General features: G+C 39.5%; 1 protein-coding gene across 1 annotated transcript in view; it reads left to right on the forward strand.

Moving 5' to 3' along the window:
• Nucleotides 1-15,571, forward strand: part of PLCXD3 (phosphatidylinositol specific phospholipase C X domain containing 3) — a 177,301-nt gene extending 161,730 nt beyond the window's left edge. The window contains exon 3 of the mRNA XM_047875965.1: nucleotides 15,322-15,571. Within this exon, the coding sequence (XP_047731921.1) occupies nucleotides 15,322-15,475 (154 nt within the window). The 3' untranslated portion in view covers nucleotides 15,476-15,571. The remainder of the gene's footprint in view (nucleotides 1-15,321) is intronic.
• The last annotated feature ends 672 nt before the right edge of the window (nucleotides 15,572-16,243 follow it).

Below are 16,243 nucleotides of genomic sequence, written 5' to 3' on the forward strand. Positions count from 1 at the left end.
CCTAGCACAGTGCCTGATGCAGTAGCATTTGGTCTAAAAGGATTGAATGAAAACTATGGCATCACTAGCCAGAAGAATCCAAGAGTGAAAGACTCTGAGTTTATGTTTCCATGGCTTGATCAATTAGAAGATATGTTGATTACCCTGTGGGGCACAGTGCACTCAAAATCACATCTGCTTGCCACTGTGCTCATTTCCAAAAGGGAAAGATACTGGCTACCAAGATTTATTTTTGAATAAATAGATAAGACATGGATTCATCAGACTTCAACCCCTATAATGAAGTCTCATTTATTATAATGATTAGAGCAAAGCTTTCTTGTGGATGGTGGAAAGCCCAACTGAGAGAGGGCTGTGGACTTGTATTTAAGTAAGAAAGCATGGCTAAAAATGGGCACCTTTGCAACCCAGTTGAGTTGTTTGGCCGTAAAACAGTAAGCTAGAATCTCAGTTTATCACCACTAGGTACCTATGTAGGTACATAGTAACTAGAAGACTCCCTCTTCATTTTAGATTCAAGTTATTTGAGATTAGAAACATGGAGGAGGGTCTAAGAAATCCAAAAAGAGTGATAGAAACTTTCTTCTCTACCATGACCTTGACTATTTCCCTGCCTCCTTTAAAACCTCCAATAAGGTAAGAAGAATGATTCCTAGTCAAAGCAGGTTGGGTGAACAAAGATTGAAAACCCAACAGCAAGCCAACCCATTTATAAGTGAAAAGTTTGGCTGAGGGCAAGGAGCGTTTTCAGTTTACATAATTCTAAGTAATTCACTTAAGTGGAAAAACTTAAATTTGTAGGGCTCTTGGCAATTTTCAAGGGTATTTACAGTCATGATTGTATCTGAGCCTTCCCCATAACTCTGAGATAGAGTGATATATTTTCACCCTGCACACTGCACAGAGTCAGTCATTTGCAGATATGGCTCAAGTAGTCAGTCTTCGTTTCGAGAAATACTTTTTCATGGAAAGGAAGCTGGCCATTCTGGACATTAACATAGCAGTGGAGAAATGTGATAGTGATGGCATGGCCTTCCTCAGGTTGCCTGTTAGTGGTAGAGCCAGGTTCAGAATCAAGGACTCATAATTCTCAAGTCATTTTTACTGATTTTGTTTTCTACTCAATTCCACTAGATGTGATAGTGTGAAGTAAATAAGAAAGTTTACTAAATTTTACTAACAAAAGTAAATCAGCATTATGGACCTTCTTTATTTGTCATCAGAAATAGTAGCAAAGAGTGTTTAAAAATGGCAAGTATTTTATCAGCAATGTTTTTCATATTTATTGTAAATACTGTACTTCAGTAGGATATTAAGAAAGGTTTCTGTTTGTTTTTTAAGTGCCAATCCCTTTTTTATCCCCTAAAATGGAATGGAATACCAGGAATAAGACGTGTTATAAAATACATTTTCTGTTATTTGTAGCTAAGAACGCCACACATCTGAAGATATTTTCAAATGATTTCTACTTAATGACTTCCAGCGGGACGGAAGTTCCTAGTAAAATTATTCTTTGGGTTCTTTCCTGCTGATTTGATCTTTTAGTTGAAAAGTATTCATTAATTCTTTCACTTGAAAATAGCGCTGTCCCTGTGCAACAGTTCCCTCTCAGACGATTCCACCTTAAAGAAAGTTCTTTCCTGACCGTGTGTCTCCTAGGGGCAGGGCTGGTAAAACTGATGAACAGCTGGCCCACAAGTCATCAAAGACAATGTCCATCATTAGTGCTGCTGTCTGATTCGCCACCAACTTCTCCTTGTAAGTTCCTTTTCAAATTTGAACTTGGATTGTTTGAAAGAAAAGTTTTCAATCTGTAGTGGTGAAGGGATATACGGGATTTTTATAATTGTACTTCACATCTAGAACAGAGAAACTAAGGACACCTAGCATTCAACTTTTGGTTAATTGATAGATCAGTTAATTGATATGTCAGTGATATATAAAATACATTTTGTTGTCTCTAGGGAGGTTTTGATATTTTAATATGTTAGTTATTTAATTTCATAGTATCATGTCATGTGTTTTCAAGGACACTGTGTGAGGTCAAGTTCAAAATTCAGTTGTAAGCAAATACTCTGATATAAGGCAGATTGTGGTGCATGCTGGTCACTTCATTCCCTAAAAGAAACTGTTTCTTCATTATTCCACAGAAGTGCTGCTGATGGAAGGACCCAGGGGAGCAGCATCTGTATAAAAACATGCAGTTGTAGGAGTGACTCAATAGAATTTTGGAAGTTAATTGAGATTCCAGAAAACATACACACATACACATGCACACAACACACACACACACGCACACACACACACACACACACACACAGACCCTCTTTTCTGAATTTTCAACAACTCTTCACATCACTAGCATCAGGCTCCTGTCACCTCTCTATGCCAGTGTCTTTCCTTCTATTCCAGCTTGAATCAGTTCTATCTATAATAACGTTTAAAGTCTTACCCCTGCAGACTCCCCTCAGACAACCCAGGACTGTTCTGTCATGAGGAAGCATTTTTTTTCACCTTTTTTTTGGTGGGGGGAGCGGACATTTTTATAGCATTATAAATTAACGTAAAGGAGGATTTTAGTGAGGGAAAAAGTGTAGCAATTGTTCTTTTAGGACCACATTTCAAACCCTCCCCTAAAATTTAACCAGACACTGTTGGTAATAATGCTCATCTTTCATATAGCACATTCTATGTTCATTGACTCTTAGAATCAATAGCTAGTTAATTAATGACTTAATTAAAGCTAGAGTGAGCACCAGCCCTAAGGAAGGGCAGCATCGTCACTGTGTCATCTTGCCATGCCCTGCTTCTCAATTTGCTAAGTGCAGACTCAATTAGGCAGGCAGATAGTTCACATGGCCAAATATTTGCATGCCTATGTGATTCCAAATTTTGAAAAATTATATCATTTCAAATTTCTCTGTATATGTACAGGTTTTTCTGATGTTGATATCTTAACTCTAAAACAACCCAGAGGAGACTTACCTGGATGGCTAACATCCCCTGACAAGGTTATTGCTACTGCCAGCTGGAGCTACCTCTGAGAAGCCCAAAACTTCCATTTCTCCTCTGCTCCTACTCCTTAGTCTCCAGCAGCTATCCAGCCTCACACCATTCTTGAGGGCTTTTCTACAGTTCTGGGGGGATCTCAGCTCCTACATGCTGTATATCTTCCTTGGCGGCAGCAGAAAGGAGATTGCCTGAGCTAAAGAGGGAGAAGAATGTGTAAGGTAGCAAGCTTGTGTTGACTTTTCTATAAGCAGAGCTCCTGCCCCTGCACTAGCATTGCCGAATAATACCTTCCTTCCCGCTTCCTTCAGAAGCCGTTAATTCCAGAGAAAAGGTGATGATGCAAACATCTCGGAAGCATTACTAGAGAAACAGTCAAAATAATCTTTGACCATACTAAGAGAACAATAGTACCCAGAATGAGGGTGGAAATACTCTGTTATACTCTACACCCAAGTTAGAAAATTGCATTATTTTCCAGGTACCTCTTTTGGAGGAAGTATCAACAAAGTGGAGTGTCCAGAAGAGATTGACAAATACAATAAGAATGTTCCAAACTGGGGGCGCCTGGGAAGCTCAGTTGGTTAAGCACTCAACTCTTGATTTCAGGTCAGGTCATGATCTCATGGGATCAAGCCAGGCATTGGGCCCTGCACTGACAGTGTGGAGCCTGCTTTGTACTCTCTCTTTCCTTCTCTCTATGACCCTCCTTTGCTTATGCTTTCTCTCTCCCTCTCTCAAAATAAATAAATAAACTTAAAAAAAAAGAATGTTCTAAACTAAATTATATAAGGGAAAGAAATAGAACGTCTAAGATGGAGAAGGGGAGATACAGATGGTGGGGTAAGAGAGTCCCAGTTATTTTCAAATATTTAAATGAATATCACGTGGAAGAGGAAGAGATTTGTTCTGGATTAACCTAAGAAAGACTAGTGGGTAGTCAGAAAGAACCTTCTAATAGTGGGAGTAGTCCAAAGATGTCTGACTCAGGAGGCTATGAGAATTTCAAGTCCCCAAAACATATGGCAGAGTTGAGCCCTTGAAAATGAGGCTGTACTGCAATAATTCCAGAACAGTGTTCTTTAGAACATTTGATCCACTACATGTCCATTGGTGATTTATAGGAAGAAATAAAAAGGGTGCATATATGCATGTTGGTAGTTGTGGGACTGTCTTTGGGTCAAATAAGTTTGAAAACAGGAAAATAAATTTTAACTTATTTAAATAACATTTCAATGGTTTTAAAATGATAATATGCTTAATATGCTATTATGTGTAATGTGCACATCAAAGCACAATATGCTATTACGTGTATTGTGCAATCAAACATTAGCTATACGTTTTTGACCAAAGAAATATTTATTTGTCTTAGGAATATCTTTCAATATCTCATGAAGCATTGTTCTATGGAACTCAGTTTAAAAAACATTTTAATAGAGAATGTGGTCACTGTTTATATCTTAAGGACTTAATACCCTCTGTCAGTTTTCTAAATATGGCAAGGAGAAAATCTATAAGAAAGAAGGAGAATGTATTAACAAATTATATACATATGTGGCACCTCCATGGTTCAGCAATATTTGCTTTATAGTATTAAGTTTCTAGGAATTTTCCATGTTGTCAAAGAATGCTGAAGTGGATAATTTAAAAAGTGTCAGATAACATGATATCCCAAAGATACAACAAGCAGATAACACAATGGAAAACACGCTTCTCATACTAATTGACCTAAACTTTTGCATTCTTTTGGTACTATGAAAAGACTCTGTAAGATCACTGTCAGGAGGAAGTTATAGAATTAATAGCGTAATGGATATTATTCTCTTGCAGAACGGATGACGAATCACTCCTCTCCTCCTTGCACCTGTGGTTGTCACTGATTAAGAAGCAAAGGCCAAAGAAATCACCCCTGATAATTATGCATGATTACATGGGCCCACAGACACATGAACACATTAGCAGTTGGGATATTATGATCAAATTACATTCTGTGTGTGTTTGTTCTACCTGTTAGCATTTTCTCTAAGGAAGGTGAAATTTCTGAATTTGGCTTTTTAAAACATTGAACATCTGATTTGGATGCTAAAGCACATTCATCTTTGAAAGAATGTGTCAGGGACATGGAGTTACACAGCGTACTTTACACAAAAGTCTGTGCTGATGTAACAAATACCTCCCCCCCTCCCCAGCTTCTGCTGAGCAATTTGGATTGAAAAAGTCTTCCATTAGAGTGACCATGACAAACATTTTCTTTAGAAGTAGGTTTGGATTTTCTGAGCCTGATATATTATTCATGGCATAATGGCATAGAGGAAAATTCTAACAGATGATTAAAGGAAGATTATGTGGTGAGAGTTTCTAAGTAGTCTAATTTTGGTTGCCTTTCTGCTTTGCCAGAGGGACTAGAGGTACCCATGTGAGTCTGCACCGTGCATGGCACTAAACATAAATGCAGTTTTCCTCTGGCGATCTCCTCCCACCTGCCCTCCAAAAACAAACAAACAACCCTCAAGCTAGCCTAAGACCGACGCTGTTTGCATTTTGGAAATGGAAATGTGGTTTCAATTTCTCCATCTCACTGAGTTTGCCAAAGGCCGCTCTTGATTCCTACTTTGGTTGAAAGAGAAGATCTGCTGATCACAGAATTCCTGGCCAACTAAATTGGAGACTTGTAGGTTGGGTTTCCCAAGAAATGCACCCTGAGGTGCTGAGATCTGTATGCAGAAGTTTTGTTCTGGAGCTCCCTTGGGATCCATGCCTATGGCAGAGTGGAGGAGACAGGATAAGGCGGAGAGAGGAGCTGGGCTGGGCTGCAGTCTCAACAAAGGCCTCAGCCAAGCCCACAGAAGCTCTGGACTGGGATGAATCTTCAAAATTGTCCCACTTTGAGGCAGGTGCCTCTATATACTCCTCCCCAGTGTGAGTCATTAGACTCAGGCTGTCCTCAGAGAGGGTATGTCACCTTGAGTGAGGTGGCTTTCTTTGCCTGAGGGCAGTTCTTGGACAGAAACTCAGCTCAGAGGTGGCCACCAACAACACTCAGCCACTGGGAGAATGAGCCATCCCAGTCTGGAAGGATGGATGTGGGCGCTCTTCATGGCAGTCACTATGCATTTTATACGTAGAGTAACTTTTTCCATCACTTGCCTTAAGGTAACCTAAAACTAGGAAAAATGAAAAATTCAAGGTAGCTAACATTTATTCGTTGTCTAATGTGTCCTGGGCACTTTAAGCGTTAGCGAACAGTAAAAATGGAAGAGGAGCTAATACTTATGGAGTTCTGATCTTTCAGGCATTATGCTAAATTTTATATACATGTCATTCCATTGAATCTTCACGTTCATTCTCTCTTTTTATTCTGTTTCAAGAGTGAGGAAGATAAAGCTAGAAGAGTTGAAGTGACTTGCCTCAAGTAACACAAGTATAGATGAGAGTGCAGGGTGTGAATTCAGAGTCTGCTCCAAAGTCTTCACTCTTCACCTCTATGCTGTACCACCTATCTATATTATATTGTTTTAGTTTATTCTTGCAAAAACACTATGAGGAATGTACCATTATATGCACAACTTACAATGGAGAAACTTCACATTGGGGAGGTTCCATAACCTTCCTTGAGGTCACATTTCATTAGTAACTCAAATAAGGCTCTGTCTGATTCTAAAGATTTTGCTTTTTCCACTGCCCCTATATCGATTGTTGGCAGTCCATTAAAACTCGATAAATACTCACTTAACTTATGAGTCCTTAGAGAGTAGTTTTTATTTAGCCTCACGAATTTATAAGAGTCCATGAAATGTTTCCATTGGAATTAAAGTGTGTGTCAAGAAAGAGGCCAGCAGCTAGTTCACGAGGCCAGAGGAAGCTTTGGGGACATCTCCATTTGCTTCCATGCAAGGCTATTAGAGCAATTAAGCAATGTCTTATTTGCAGCAGTTCAGGCAATTCCAGAATTAGTTCCATAATTAAGGCAAAGACCATGTCTGATCCATATCTGTATCTGTCCCAACAACTGCCACATGGTAAGTACTCCGTAAACATTTGTTGACAGTACAAGGGACTACATGAATGTGATGGAGACCAGTGGTTACCAGGATTTCACCTTCAAGGACCTTTTACCACATTTTCCCCTCAGACATCCTGTCCTCTCTTAATAAATGTTTATTTGATAAGTAATAACTTATCTCCCCATTGTTAAAATTAAATGCACACAGAATTCCACTAGAACTGCCAATAAACAATAGGTACTCAACACTAAAACTGAATTAATACCATGATCCTGCCAGCAGTAAAGAAAAGTGGCATTTCAGTTAACGTGTGGGACGACAGTTCATGGGTGACTGATTTCTGTGGTGGCTTACATTACAACCTCTGATTATCCCCCCAAGCAGGGAATCATTGAGAGCCAAGGGATCAACCTGGAGAGTCCTTGAGATGTTTGTTCCCAGCGAAATCAGAAATGTCAAATTTGCTTTCAGGGTCCGTTCAACTGTGGCTCTTTTGTAGCCAATGGAAATCTTTCCGAAGAGCAGAAAGGCAGGACAGATGCCCACAGATAGAAACTGTACTGAATGAAGTCAATTGCTTCTGAACTTTGAGTACCTGAACATTGCCCCGAGTGAGGGGCTATCTGGTGTGGAGGAATAAACTGAGGTGAAAACCCCTGACCCCGCACAGAGGTGTTCATAATCGTGAGTGCTACCCTTGAATGAAACCCGTTGTGTGCCTCCTGGCAATCTAAATCTCAACATCCGGAAGGGTCTCTGTGTTTAGAATTTGCAATGCTTTATTGCTCGCTTGCTCCCTTAAAAAATTAGCAGACCAGAGAGTCCCTGCTCAGTGGGAAGCTGACACCTCACCCTCTGTTCTCCGAGCAGGATTACGGCTTATGCTGCAACATTGGCTGGGAGCAAATGATGAGCCTGCAGACACAGGACATTTTATGAGCTCTAAACACCATTCTTCTTGTAGTTTCTATGATCTTGTTTTAATTGAAAATGAATTTTTAACGGTTTTGTTCCACGCCACAATAAGAAGCTCCTGTTGCCAGCATCAAAGGAAAGGAATGGCGTCCTTTGCTTTGATTTGACTGCATTGCTTTTTGCTAAACAAACGCAAAAATAAACTAAACAACCTGTCCGGCATGGGAAGGAGGTGAGATAGCTTTCATGTACTCGTGGGGACTTGGAATGTATCCCTTTGAAAACTTAAAGCCACTAGTAAGGGTGATGATGAAGGCAGGTCCGTCCCCTGCCTGATATGCCTCATATGACAGCAGCTCTTATGTCCTTATCCCATGGCCCCCAAAACATGTCTGCTTTCATGGTTGTGCTGAGTCACGTTTAAACAACCCTGTCCCGAGAGACACCCGGGTGGTTCAGTCGATTAGGCATCTGACTTCAGTTCAGGTCATGATCTCATGGTTCATGAGTTCTAGCCCCACATCAGGTTCTGTGCTGTCAGCACAGAGCCCAGAGTCTGCTTCAGATTCTGTATCTCCCTCTCTCTCTGTTCCTTCCCTGCTCGCACTCTGTCTGTATCTTTCTCAAAAATAAATATTAAAAAAAAAATTGAGCAACCCGGGACCTTACATTTGAATTGTACCCTCATAGATATCATCACTTTGTGTGTGGGTGTGTCTACCTCCGAGTGCTATTATTTCTAATTTTACAATTAGGGAAATTTGGGATACAGAGGGTTTGCATAATTTATGCAAGATTATAAATAAAACACATTACTATAGTCAGGACCAGAACTGAAGTTTCTCTCTTAATACCAACCCAGGTTTTGCTTTCCTGTTATTTGTTATTGTTTTGTTTTTTTCTTTGTAACAAATCTCTTTCCCTTACTAGACTGTATGTGCCAGGAGAGCAAGGAGTGTGTCTGTTTCTGACCCCCACTGTGTTCTCAGCACACCGTAAGAGGTGCTTCATAAATATTTGTTGAACAGATGTCTTTATGAAGCTACAAATGGAGTTTTAAGCAGAGAATCTAGAAAAGTCAAGGAGAGAGGCTTTCGTCCTTTCACTGCCAGAGAGGGGAAAATTCAGACCAGCTATGTGTGTAGTCATGCCTTTAATTATTTTCTGTTTTACACCTAATGGCTGCAGTAATTTAGTTCTGCAAGTATGTAGTTTAGGTCATAGGAAGGCACGGGAAGGCTTTAGTCTCCTACTTAGGAAAGCTCAAGTCCTCTAAAATCTCTAGAGTTGTTTGTGAGGGCATTTGTCTTATAGGTAATTCATGACTTCATTCTCCCTCTGTGTGCAATTCTAGGGGAAAAGGATTTTTTGAAAAATGAGCTATTTTCATCAGGCATAAATCAGATATGCAGCTTCCTGAACAGAAACAGGTTTAGCAAGGAATGATAAGCCTTGTATTTTAGGAAGTTATGATTTATGAGATAACCCATCTGTCTACCTGAGGTTATTTTTAAGCTTCTTTCAGGGTTTAAACCTACAGATGCAAAAGCCCTGCCTTTTATCACTGTATTCTTTGGTGAATAAAACACCAACCTTTTACGCAAGGGCTTCTCTTTATTTTGTCTTTCTTTTCTTTACCTTTTCAAGTGAAATTTCTAAGCTTTCAGAAACAGCCAGACTGACAGGAAATCACATTTTAAAATATGTCGGACTTGATTTTAATTAATTGGTCCTGGGTGACTCAGTTGCTCATGGAAAGAAAGACCTGTGATCGTAATTTTAAACTTTGCTGGTCAACAAAAATCCATATCTCAGGAGAGGCTGGGTCTGGGACAGGCAGTAATGAGGCCCTGACATTTTCATTTGTAATCTTTATCCCCAAGGCCATCAGAGAGTTCTGTAAAAATTAATGAAATGAATTTGGAGATCCTATTTCATTCAATAAAAGAAACATGTCATTGTTTAATTAAATACATTCAAATAAAATTCACTGAAAGATGGCAAGTATTTTATTATCTACAATCATTCATTCATAACTGCAAAAAACCCACAGTTTCGAGAAGTTAGAGAAGTAACATATATAAGATGCATTTGTGGTAAAAGTATTATGTGTATACACACACACACTTGAATATAAATTTGACGTGGATTCCTAGTATATTTAAATCTAATTAAATGATAAGTAATTAGAATTAATCATGAACACTAATATGAAATTGATAGTAAATGAATCTGATTAAGTTTAATTCTGATATACTTTAGTCTTATAAAGATAATGGTCACTACTATCATTATTATTACACAGACTCTCCCAACACTGTATGTGTAAGGCAGGGAAAATCATTGTACAAATTGGTCAAGTTAATTTAAAAAACACACACACACTTTCGTTCAACAAAATAGCGTGAATTCACAAACTCAAATCTGTGGCAGTAGCCACAGTGAGGAAAACCGAGCAGGCTTTTCACGAATTATGTTACTGCATACATCTCTATTCCCAAAGTAATTTAAAAACATAAAACCTGTTCATTTACTCAGTAAATGTTTATTGAGCACTTAGTCTATGCCAGGCACTACCATAAGCATTGGGGATACATCAGTGGGAAAACAAACAGTCCTCCTCCTCAAAGCGATTGCAGTCTAGTCGGGGAGACAGATATTGATCAAATACATAAATGTAATTACAATTCTGACTAGCATTTTGAAGCCGTGACATTTAAACTATCACCTGAAAGACGAGTGAGGTGGCCAAGTAAAGGGGCATAAAAGAGAAGACATTCTAATAAAAAACAGGCAAACAACAAAACAGCATCTACAAAGTTCCCTGAGCAAACTCAGGCTGGTCCAGAAGCAAGACTGAGGACGTGGCTAGAATCCAACCAGGGGAAGAGTGACCGGAGACGCAAGTGGAGAAGCAGCTAGTGGTAGTTGTTTCATAGGCCAGTTAAGGATTTTTACCTTTGTGCTCAGAGCACAAAGAAGTGATTGAAGCATCCTAAGTAGGAGATTGACATGAATTAATAAGTCAAGGTCAGCACACTGAGGGTTGCTGAACTCAGTACTTTCAACTCCTGTCTTCCTTTAAATCTTTTCAGAACCGATTCTCAAAGCCAACGCTTCAGAAGACCTCTGGCCGCCATTTCTCTCCCCTCTTGTTGTTCCTTGGAGGGAGGTTATCCGGACTCCTGCAGATGTGCCTGTTTCTGCCCTAAGAAGCCTGCAATCTGTTTGAAGATGCCTTTCCTCGGGAGAGCTCCACAGTCCAGAGAAGGGCTTTGAGGCTTCCTTTGGTTCTGAAACTGCTTGCTCTTTTGCCAACTTAATTAGCATCTGTAGCGGGACAAGCATACTCAGATGTTTGCCACAACCGAGTGCCTAGAAACAAAGCCCTTCCCAGGACATTTCCCTAAAACCCTCATCACCAGTCTTGCCCTTATAGCACCAGGACCTCTCTCCTCCTTTCTGTCTTTGATTGGGTTTGTGGATGTTGGAAAGAAATCCCACAGGCTCATTTTTCCATTACGACTGTATTATGGCTAGGTGGCTGTCAGAATTTCCTGCTGCCTTCCTTCCTGGAGATTCTGGAGACTGGAGCAGGGCATTGCACAGGCCGTCCCTCAGTGGATATTCGAGACAGTACCACTGACAAAGAGCTAGACACTCATCTTAGCACTTTATATGCACGACTCTAATCCTTGCCCATCTCTGGACAGACCCTAGGCTTATGCATGTACTTTCCCTTCTCTTGAAATGCCTTCCTTCTTTATCTAATGAGTCATGACCAAGTTCAGATGCCACCTGTTTTGTGATCTATTCCTTAAATTCTTCTTTAATTTCTCCTAAGTGACATAAATTATTTCATCTAATATGCTCCCATGGAGTCCTATGCCCCTGATCATTGTACCATATTATATTGTTACAGTTGGTTCGCATCCATTTTTCTTGTTAGACTTTGTGACATCTGAGACCAAGATTTCTAGTTCAACATTTAAGTTCCACAAGTGTGGGTTTTTTTTCCTTTTAGGTTTCAGGTATCGTGGTAGGTACAGGCAGTATACTGGTGACTATGATACGATTTTTGTTTTTTGAAAAGCGTGCAGGCACTGAAAGAAAAAGGCATGGAAATGAATTATCTCAACGCCCTGTGCAATGCATAGTCACAGAACTATGTTTAAAGGATATAAAGCATAAAGAAAGGAAAGGGTTCTTCACCCAGACTTAAGTGGGAGGGATCAAGATAATGGCTGAGCCAAATCTTAAAGGGCAAATAGAAATTAGTTAAACCAAGAAGAGGTACTGAAGAAGGAATGGTATTTCATAGAAAGGTAAGGCCTGAAAAGATGCTGAGGGCATGATGAATCCACAGGGTGTGGTTAGGGAAAGATACAAGCCTCTCAGTATTGCTGGAGAACAAATTAGCACGTAGGAAGTAATAAAGACGAGGCCAAAGAGGGGTGTGTGTGGTGGATGGTGTGAGAGAATTTGTGTAGACAAATTCATCTACACTGCTGGAGAGCTAGATGTATCTTGTAGGTGAGAGAAGAGTTTGTGATTGTTTTTGTAGAGAAATAATGAAAAGAGATTGTCCCAGTTGTAGCATAGAAGAAGCACAGAAAGGACTGTGGGGACAAGGCTATGGCAACATTTCTCTGAGAGAGATGAAGTTTTGAACTTCAGGGTGCTTCTAGGGAGCTGTAGTTAGAACCCTCTTCTCCAGAGGTGTGCAGTACATCTTTGTTGAATGAATGAATGATTTAAAAAACTACAGTTTAACCATCTTATACCATGAAAATTGTTACACTGGGACAATATTTTATTAGCACCAGAGTAGGTCACTCTATCCAACACTAAATATAATCAAAACTTGGTAATTAGCTGTACATCTTGCATTGTCAATATCAATATTGTGCCCAAAGGGGCAAACCTCGGTTCCCGGGAGGGCAAAAGCAAATTCAACTCTTTTTGTGTATAAAACACAGATATATAATCAGTATATCAACACAGTCTATCATGGAGCAGGAGAGTGAGTAGGAAAAACTATTTGTAAAGGCTCCATAGGGGGGGCCATCATGAAAATGGGTTAAGAAATGCCATTCTAAATAATTATAACTTCAGTAGCATTCGCTGGTTTTAATACAGTATATTGTCTTCTTGTTTAATATAATTCTACTTAAAACTGTCTGAGTACTTGAGATCCAACCTGGCATTATTACTTGTTTTGTCTTTGGTATCATACTGTCTTCAGCAAAGTATATCTGAACAGAAATATAGAAGTATTCCCACAACTCAGAGAAATGGCATTTTAAATGTAAAACTCTTTTTTTTTTTCACTTGAGGCCTACACGCTATTCCAAAAGGATGTTTCATCGATCCTCAGAGCAATCTATTTTATAGGAAACAGAGCAGAGCACTTTCACATTCTCCTAACATCTCCCTATGGGGATGTTAATGAGTTGCTAAATTCAGGCCCAGGGATTTTAATCTTTGAGTGGTAGAAGGCATCTGAAGAGCTGTTTCTGTGGTGGTCATGGTTCTAAGATGGGAATTAGTTGCTGTGACCTTGAACTTCAAGGAATCTAGTGAACCAGCACACAGTTAAGGTCAATACATAATGAGCACTGGCCTCAGGGTCATCCTATTCATGCCACCTCCCACCTCCCAGTTCCTCCCAGGAAATGCCCCCGTTCAGATAACTTTTTCCACAGAGTGTCCACCTTTTCTAAAATGCCAAGACGATTCTGCATTCACAACAGAGAGATATCTTCTGCTCTGGCAAGTCCAGAAGAAAAAGTAATGGAATTCAAACCCGAGTGGCTGCACACACATAGCAAAGGCATCTGCCTTTCTAATCAACTTGAACACACTTGTGTCTGTACTTAGGGATCCAGATTTTTCATTGTAAGGTACAATTATCTTCTGAAACTGTTGCTGTGAAGACCAAATTTCTCCACCTGCCAGTCTATTCTATGAAGGCATTTAGATCCATGTCATGCTCGTTTAGAAGCAATTGGATCCTCCCCTATCTGTGTCCAATGGGAAAATGTATATGCCGAAAAACATGGATCAGAATTTTTAAGGTATTATCCACCAGATTAAGGTAGTCCAAGGCAGTCGACCCAGTGTTGTCTGGGATAGTGGAGTTTGCTTAGACCAGATATGCTTTCTGAAATCTGGAGAAATGGGTGTCTATTCCATTCCATACTTCTGCTTCACAAACCGAAAGGGGCATGGCTTCCTTTTTTGCCCTGATTTTCTTAATTACATGCTCCTGATTTTCCTTCTACCTCTATACCTACTTCTCTTTTTCTTTTCTTGAATCAAGTTTTCTGCTCAACCCTCACATGATCTTCAGATTCTCTCTTCTCTTCTCCTTCTGCAAAATCAGGTAATCTTATCCACTCTTGCAGCTCTAACTCTTCTAGGATGGCTCTTAACAGCACTTTGTGTCCTGAATATCAGATCTTTTTCCAAGTAGACACGCTACCCCTTTAGGGCCATGGTGGTAACTGAAATGCTTTCCCTAGATATTCACATGACTAACTCCCTTGTCTCCTTTAACTTTGCACAAACATCCCCTTATCCATGAGGCCTATAACCCACCCTATTTTAAGTTGTAATCTATACCACCCCTCTCTACCTGCACATTCCTAATCCTTTTTTGTCTCCATTTTTATAGCTCTTATTCCCTCCTATCAAATGACATAACTTATTTAGGATTGTTATGTATTGTTTGTCCCTCTTTATTGGAATGTAAGCTCCTCACAGGTGAATATTTTTATCTTCTTGGTTCATTCAAGTTTTCCAAGGGGCTCCAGTGGTATCTGGAATATAATAGGTGATCATTAACTGCTTAAAGGATGAGCCCTGATTGTATTACGTTAAAATGTTTTTCCGTATCTACCTTCCCACCAGCAAATCGTGCACTCTTTGGATGCAGAGGTTTTTTCTGTTGTATCTATTTACAGTGTCTAACACATTTTCTGAAAATAACAAGCTCATCATAAATGTTTGTTAGGTGTACGTAGTCATCTCTGACCTCACCACGCATGCCTTTGCAGGGTTTGAAATCACACCATGCCAAACTAGAATACGCGTGCAAAAATGTTGTATTCTCAGTGGGAAAACTGCCCTATAAACTCTCACAGCAACTGAGATCTCCAAAGAGGAAAAGTCCATTATGGACCGCTCTAGTGAATGTTTCTCCTGCAAAGTCCCTTCAGAGGTTAAAAATCTACCATTGTCCATTTGGCTTTTTTTTTTTTTTTTCTATTCTGTGTCTATAATTGGGACACTTATTTTAATAAGTTAGAAAACTAAAGTTAAGCCTGGGTATTGTAAGCTTGAAAAATAGTATCTTGCCTCCTGTGACTTCTCTTTTTCTTTCCTTTCTCAGAGCTCTTCCTGCCATGATGCAGTGGGTCCGCACACAGAAGCCAGGAGAGAGTGGCATCAATATTGTCACTGCTGATTTTGTAGAACTTGGGGATTTCATCAGCACTGTCATAAAGCTCAACTATGTCTTTGATGAGGGAGAAGCCAACACTTGATAGTACCATTTGGAGCATCCACGAGTAAGATAGAGAAGACTCATTGTATTAGGCATATTATCTATAAACACTCTGATCTTCCTATTCCACTGAGTCTCTGAGGGGATTAGGCTGGTAGTGGGTGGGAAAAGGGGGAATCCATTTCTTCAGTGATGATTATTATACTCTGCATTACTATAAATACTTCATTTCCCATTTGATGAGCAAAATCTGCTACTAGTGTTAGGGATAAAAAAAAGACCAGTGAATTTTGTTTTTCAGAATTAGTCTTTGTAACGTATAACTCATGAGTGTTTACTTGATTGCGTTTCCGATTTCAGCCTAGGGCTCCTACACTGTTTCCACTAACTGAACCTTTCTGCTCCCTCTTTCGCTCGCTCTTTTTAATCAGCTGCCATATGGGACTCAAAACAATTGAATGCCCAACGTAATGTGTATTACATCATTGTACTGAAATTTGTTTTTGTGAAGACTTGGTATAATATAATATTCTATAGTTGTCTGCAATTGGTCGATCATTGCTAACTTTTGGTCATAGAAAATATGCATCAAATCAGTTTCCCTGCATCAGTAATATTGGAGGCCATAATCAGTAATTTTTGTGTTATATGAATATAACAGTGTTTCACAGTGTTTCTATTTAAGGCAGCTATAAATATAGAGTAAAAACTTTTTTGAAAGAATGATTAGTGCCAACCCTGTAGTGAAAAATGGAGGAGGGAGAAGAGATGGATGCCATTTTAATGCAGGAATCTCTTAAGTAATATT

Source organism: Prionailurus viverrinus, chromosome A1, assembly GCF_022837055.1.
Source record: "Prionailurus viverrinus isolate Anna chromosome A1, UM_Priviv_1.0, whole genome shotgun sequence".
In the NCBI taxonomy this organism is placed as follows: Eukaryota; Metazoa; Chordata; class Mammalia; order Carnivora; family Felidae; genus Prionailurus; species Prionailurus viverrinus.